The sequence below is a fragment of the Alosa pseudoharengus genome, unplaced genomic scaffold, assembly GCF_046254945.1.
Source record: "Alosa pseudoharengus isolate Yale_2024_CS ecotype anadromous, Long Island Sound unplaced genomic scaffold, YU_APseudo_1.1 YU_APseudo_1.1_scf_6, whole genome shotgun sequence".
Classification (NCBI taxonomy): Eukaryota; Metazoa; Chordata; class Actinopteri; order Clupeiformes; family Clupeidae; genus Alosa; species Alosa pseudoharengus.
The window spans coordinates 22,156,540-22,163,984 of record NW_027468848.1 but is presented as its reverse complement, the minus strand read 5'-3'; the positions used below and the strand labels follow the sequence as shown (position 1 = coordinate 22,163,984).

Genomic DNA, 7,445 nt, shown 5'->3' with positions numbered 1-7,445 from the left:
ATGGTTGTGGAATTAGAATGTGAAAATTCTATCAGAATGCTAAGAAAACCAAATGTGTAGAAAAAAAAAGTGGAAAAGTTATTACCTACAGTGCACACACCCCCATACATCCTCCACAGCCCCCTCAAGTCCCCAGGGTCTAGTGTTCAGCGTTCTGGAGCTCAGACTCGGCTCTCGTCTCCAAGTGTGAATGGCACGTGTGATGTCATCGCCCCCAGTGGGAGTGGGCTAGGATATTAAAGCTGGCATCGGCTGGATTCCAAACCCACACAGCTGCTGTAATTAGGGGAGTGTGTGTGTGTGTGTTGGGGGGGGGGGAGGGGCTTAGAGTTGTGATTTGACTGTTAGTTGTTGTGAAGAACAGTTTGCCGTCTAATACCCTCTGCTGTGGTCTGCTGGTGAGTTCCAGAATGTTCTGCAGGCTTTCTACTGGGAGACTTACAGTAGTGGTGTCAACACAAAAAGTTGCTGATAAAATGATAAACCGCCCCCATCTGGCAATGCTCCATCATACCTCTCACATGCCTCTGCATTGGGCCACACTTTCCAGATGGTCTTTTTTCCACTATTGTTTCTTGCCACTCTTTGTGTTTCAGTGTCATTTAAGGGTTTCTAACCTGTAACAACATGTGGTGCAACATGCTCAATTTAGTTCTATTCAAATTAACTGTGTCCAGCACAAGACATAATTAGAATAGATGTGAATGTGACATGAAATCCTGCACACATTTCTGTCTGTGTCCCAGAGTCTGTTTCTGCGGAGTCACTGTGCACGTGAGGTACTTCCTCTGTGCTCCTGTGAGCATGATTGCCCTCTTGTGACCACAACACCTGCCAGTCTCATGATACCCATGGACATTACCCCACCTCTGGAAGTGTGAGGACCTGCTGGGACCTCAGGTAAAATTCATACTGACGACTTCATTTATTATGTATAGTTATATATAACTAAATAGGTAGCTATATATCCACATATCCACAGTATGTATATATGTGCGTACATGTTTACTGTACATAGATATATGTAGGGTAGGGTCTGCATAAAAATAAAAATAATATTAAGTTATTGGCCTTGTTTGTATAATGTGGGGTTTAGTGATCTAATCTAACCCTGTTCCTTTTCCATTGGGACGTCCTTCCCCAGCCACTTCTGAATGAGACTAATTACTGATAAGAGTCATGCGGACACTGTAAGCTGGTTGAGGTGTGAAGTGATCCAGCTCCTCTTGTCATGTCTGCATTTTGAAACCTGTGACAGCCTGAACTCAAACCAATTTGCTTGTTTGACCCACTCTACCTCACACTAACCAAAATAAATAAAGTGGGAAATTGAAGGCTGAACTGCCATTAACCAATGCACTGATCTTGTAATCATTCAATTTAGTCATGATGCACCATATAATTGCCTCAGGCCTATATAACACTGCTTACAGACACGGTAAAACGGCAGTAGCTGTTTGTCTGTGTCTGTCCAACACAATGTCAAAACAGGGAAATGGGATTTATGAGAAGCCTCAATTTCTCTGTAATGAGCAGTGATAATCTTGTTATATGTGAGGAGTCATTCCCATAGGATACCACGGGTTTCGTCCTAGAGGCTGTTTGACGAAGCACAAAAACACGTCCTACATCCATGGCTTTCCCTCCACTTGGCTACCCTTGATTCTGGAATGTTCCTTCAAGGCTCTAAAGAAGTTTGTTAGTGTGCAGGATGATTAAGAATATTTCCCCCTCGGCTGGCTTCATAAGGAGATTGAGTGGGTCCCAGAGTCTCTCACTACTACACACACACACACACACACACACACACACACACTCCAGTGTGACCAAGCATTCGGTCAGTTGACAGTGTAATGTAGCAGCCCCACTGATGTACGACTTCTATATTTGTACAAGGGGAGAAGCACAACAGCTGAGCCAGTCTAAGGAGAATGTGCTCAGGGCTCCTTAGTCTCCTCAAGGTTTCAGAGGAAATCAACAATTAGCCCCTTAGAGGCCAATACCTCACTCACAAACAGTCCAAAGACCATTTATGTATGTGTACATAGAAACGTATCTGTTGAAATAATTGTACAAATAAATGATCTAGAGATGAGTTATCACCAACATGAAAACCATGACAATGGATGTCAATTAAAAACCATTAGATTTTGTAATGTCTATTTTTCTGATGATACGTTCAATTTAAACTTAAGTTAACCTCCAAGAGTTGATTAACCAGAGTTCTTGTAGATCTAGCTAATGCATCTGTTGTGAGCTTGATGGTTACATTTTGGACAATTCCCACTCACTTTTAAGTAATAGATAAACTGAGACTTTGACCCCTGTCTATTTAAGGTTTTCATTGCACTAAGGGAGAGCCACTGTTGACTGTGGAGTAAGTCCCTCTGTACGGTAAGAACAGCTTTTTTATATCTTCATATGTTATGAATTTTAGGCTTATGTATAAAGGATAATGGTGTCACTGTAACTAATGCACTTTGCATCTTGATTTTGTGCTTTTATCTTTGTGGCCAGCTTGGTAAAAAAAAAGATCTGAACTGATTTTGCAACAGTCACTAGTAATTGGGAATATTGCATTTCCTGTGACAAAAAAAATGGGATAAATGGCGCATTAGGATTTTATGAATCCCTCGGCCCTGTAGACTTTATCTAACTTTCAGATGCTGCTAAAAACTTCTGTGTTGCAAAAGTAGGACAGTGCAAATTCTGTATGCATCTCATTTGGTTTTCACACAACACAGCACAAACAGAAATGAAGGCCTTTGTTCCCCACCGCCTGTGGGACTGAAGGAATGAATAAAGGTCTGCATGTATTGTTTAAGGTCAAAAGTGAAAAGTTAACATGTTCCAGCAGAGTAAAAGAGCAGTAATGGTTGCCTACACGCAATGCTTCTACTGCAGTTTCTATGTTATATGTTTTGTGTGTGTGTGTGTGTGTGTGTGGTGTGTGTGTGTGTGTGTGTGTGTGTGTGTGTGTGTGTTAATAATTGTAAATAGTTAAAAAGTTAATCAATCAAGACACCCACAATGAATAACACAGGGTGGCTTGTCATTATGAGTAAGTGCTTTTCTCTGTGTTACTTAAGTACCTCACAGTCCTTGAGCCGGTATTGTCATTTCTAGGGCAAACCTGTATTCCTATTCATACTCGATTCTGAATAGCTGTCAGAAAATCTTTACTTTTGTCTTCTCTTGGCAGATAACTCAACGTGACACTGTTGGCACAACAAGGGCCAACCATGAGCTGCACAGACGTCACGCTCTCGTCAGGCCAGAGGTTGCCAGCCGTGGGCCTGGGCACCTGGAAGAGTAGCCCTGGGCAGGTCAGACTGCGGCCACTGGCCAAGATATACCTCACCATATAACTCATCCGTTAAACCCCAAGAGCGTCACCTCGGCAGCACCCTGCTTATTAAGCCTCATCAGTCACAGCTAAAGCTACTCCATACATGCCAAGCCGACCTTTATTAGCGTATGCCTGATGCCTTGGTGATATAAGTAATTGTGTGAAGTTGATGGATGATGGTCATTTTTGTGGATGTGTGTGTGTGTGTGTGTGTGTGTGTGTATGTGTGTGTGTTTGTGCGTGTATGTGTGTGAAGGTAAAGCAGGCGGTGCTGGCTGCACTGGACTGCGGCTACAGGCACATCGACTGTGCGGCGGCCTACAGTAATGAGCACGAGGTGGGGGAGGCTCTGGCTGAGAGAGTTGGGCCCGGAAAGGTAAGAAAATTTCTTCATTTTCTTAGAGGGGAAAAAAAGGTATAGAACAAGTTCTAAACCTTAAGGTTCTACTTAGACCAGGTTCTTCGGTACATCTACTTAATGGGTTCTAGATGGCGGATATTGCGGCGAAGATGAGTATGAAATAAAGTACAGTAATAACCATATGGAAGGGGATAATTAGATGTGGCTCTAGTACAGGAGGTACCCAATCTGAATGCTGAAGAATGAGTAGAAAAGCTTTGTTGAGTAGGAACATGTTTTCCCCTAGTCCCTAAAGCGGGAGGAGGTCTTTGTGACCTCTAAGCTGTGGAACACCAAACACCACCCTGATGATGTGGAGGCCGCCTGCCGGAAGACCCTCTCCGACCTGGAGCTCAGCTACCTGGACCTGTATCTCATGCACTGGCCCATGGCCTTCCAGTAAGTGCCCCTCTGAATCACCTGGATGGATAGGGATTCTTCCTAGCTTTCCTGACTGGTTCTGTGTACAGATCATGTGATAGAATAGTAAACTACAGGACAGAGCAAGAAAATTGGATGTTTGTAAAGGACCTGTGTTTTAGAATTGAAGTGTGGCCTTACAGTCCGCCTGAGTTTTATCCTCATATGACTCAAACCTTTTGGTTGAACTTTTGGTAAGAATATAGATAAGGAACTTCCATAAAACAAAAGCATTTAAATAAAGCATTTGTGACGACAGTAGCAGAGTTTTAGATTAGAATAGGTTAGATTAGATTTCAACTTTATTGTCATTGCGCAGAGTACAAGTACAGAGACAACGAAATGCAGTTTGCAAAAAAGCATAAAAGTGCACAAAAAAGCACATGAAGTGTAATGTGAAGGTAAGGTTTCAGTCAGAACACATCTTCTGAAAGACTCTTGTGGAATTAAAATATCAGCAGCTTGTGGAGTAAGTAACCCTGCTCTGTTTTGTCAGCACTAAAGCTGTGACATTTCCAGGCTTATCTCTATGCTGCTACTCAACATGCAAATGTGTGACTGTGACTGCCAAAAAAGGTGTTTCTTCACAAACCAGCCTAGACGAAGAATAACTAGCACTTTCATCTAAACTATTTGTTACAGCTGTTTAGAGACAACTCAAATATACGAGGCCAGCCATGTGGGTTCTCAAGGTTCCCATCAAGCTGTTTCAGTTCATGATGTCTAACATCGGGTTTAAGAGTTGTTGGGATGAGATGCTGAGATGTTGGTTCAAGATGGTCCAGATCTGGAATGACTCCAAATAATGTATCTGTGTCTCCAGGAGGGGAGTGGAGCTGATGCCAAGACGGCCTGATGGCACTGTTCGCTATGCAGATACCCACTACCGAGATACCTGGGTGGCCATGGAGAAGTTGGTGGACCAGGGCCTGGTGAAGGCTATAGGGTTGTCCAACTTCAGTGCAAAGCAGATTGATGACATTCTTAGCGTGGCAAAGCACAAACCAGTTGTGAACCAGGTACAATACTGTCAGTAGCCATTTCAATTTTATATCCTTCACAGATTTGTATGCTAATAAACTATTTGGCATGGCACCCTGGCACACTAAAAGTAAATTTATGAACTTCAATACGTAATAGGTATTTTGGATGTCCATGTTTCTGAGTTACAGGGTATGGTCTGTGCCATAGATATAGTCTGTGCAAAGTTATATTGCAATATTATGTGCCATTTTCTTCTATACTGTGACTCATCATGTGCATTATGTAACATTCTGGTTCAGAGGAGCCAAAGGTACCTCAGACAGCAATCAACACTTTTGTTGCGGCTCAATTTCTGAGAATCAATTTAGTTTTATGACAGCTGTTACATAAGAAGCTGTGTCTGAGCAGAGTGAGACATGGAAATAGCAAAATTACATCAACAGTAGAAGAGCACTTCAGGTTTCTAAGTGATGGAGACACACTTGGTCTCAGCACGTATCGAAGTGGTGACTTCACCCTCTGATAGAAGTGAAATGTCAAAATAATACAGTCATGCTACAAGCACTCCACCTAGTGAATCATTGCATTAGACATTCTGCCAAAAATAGGATTAGAAAACAGAACAAGTTATCATAAAATAAATTAAGCGGAGAATGGAGGGATTATAAGGAGATTGGAACTATTGCTAATTATGGAACTAAAAAATGGCAAGGAAGCCCTAAGCACGAAATAGCTAGAATTACTGCTCACTCTGGAAAAGATAATACTGGTTTTGTGATTATGTTTGAACTTTGAACTTGCCCTCTCTCCAAACTGATCATTAAAAGGTGGAGTGCCACCCGTACCTGATCCAGTCAGAGCTGCTGGCCCACTGTAAGAGCCGAGGGGTGGCCGTCACCGCCTACAGCCCCCTGGGGTCACCTGATCGTCCCTGGGCCGCCCCAGGTGAGCCCCTGCTGTTAGAAGACCCACGGATCCTCACCATGGCCAAACACTACAACAAGACCCCAGCCCAAGTCATCATCAGGTGAGAGGACTACCGCTTCACATCTCTATGAGCTGGTATAACTGGTCAAGTAGGTTTCATGTGATTCCAGGAATACCCAGATAGATCAGAATTTTGATACTCATGAAGCACACATTTCGTGGCAAAAATCCCATGCTACTTCCCTGCTGCAAAATTACTAATATGAAGTGAATTAGGTTTAATGTTAGGCGACAAAACTGTGCCACAGCTCAGGGTTTCTCCCCACACTCGGCTGAGGTCATTAACAGTGAGTGTCCTGGCCAAATATTGGAGCTGACCTATTTGGTTCACTAACAGATGGCAGGTGCAGAGGGGAGTCATATGCATCCCGAAAAGCGTCACTCCGTCCAGGATCAAGCAGAACCTCGAGGTAACGACGCTGCACTCCTCATATTTAAATGTGCTGAATTCAAGGGCAGCTACTGTTTAAAAGGTCGATTAGCCAATTTCAAAGCAGACATATGCAAATGCTGCTCCATATTTAGCAAGCTGGCTTGTCCTACAACATTCACCCATAACACACACACACACACACACTTCATTTACCCTTGGGAGAGAGGAGAAAAAAACATGTAATTAGAATCACCAGTAGGCCTCCTGGTGTCCTTTTGGTACAATTTTACGTTGCACATAATGTTTGATTACAACTTTCTGTTGTTCTTGACATGAATTTGATTAGGCTTTTAATTGTTTATCATTTTGTACCCATGAAGGTGTTTGACTTTGAAATATCAGAGGAAGACATGAAGCAGATTGTCTCCTTCAATCGTAACGAGAGATTCATCATACCCACGATAGAGGTAAAGCCAATACTATATAAAATAGCCTGTATGTCTGCCATGTTGACACTGTTATGGATGGCAGCTGAGTTGTTGTTGGTTTACTCTCCTCACAGAAAGATGGTGTGAGGGTGTGGAGGGATGCGATTCACCCTCACTTTCCCTTCAATGATCCTTACTAACTCTCACCGAGCAACCACACCCAGGGAAGGACAGCTATGCTGAACCATCTTCTGAATTCCCCCAGCTACTGCACCAAGCACTGAGAAGAGTGACATTCAACAGTCTTGAGTAACATATACTGCATACTCAGCTCAAGAATTAATAAATAAAAAAATATCACATAGCATTCACCTCATAATCTGTCAGCTGCATTTACTTGATTGTCTAGTACCACCACAGACTCACGTAGATCTCATTTATGTAGATATAATGTGTAAATATAAAATGACTTTACTGAAACAATGGAACAACACTGTAAGGGTC

At 42.7% G+C, this 7,445-nt stretch overlaps 1 protein-coding gene across 1 annotated transcript; it reads left to right on the top strand.

The window, feature by feature from the left end:
* Nucleotides 1–3,242: 3,242 nt before the first annotated feature.
* Nucleotides 3,243–7,320, top strand: akr1a1a (aldo-keto reductase family 1, member A1a (aldehyde reductase)). Its single transcript, XM_076270978.1, has 8 exons — nt 3,243–3,326; nt 3,606–3,725; nt 3,997–4,148; nt 4,993–5,188; nt 5,981–6,180; nt 6,478–6,550; nt 6,894–6,980; nt 7,076–7,320. The coding sequence occupies exons 1-8, from the start codon at nt 3,243–3,245 to the stop codon at nt 7,139–7,141; spliced, it is 978 nt and encodes a 325-aa protein (XP_076127093.1). The 3' UTR covers nt 7,142–7,320.
* The last annotated feature ends 125 nt before the right edge of the window (nt 7,321–7,445 follow it).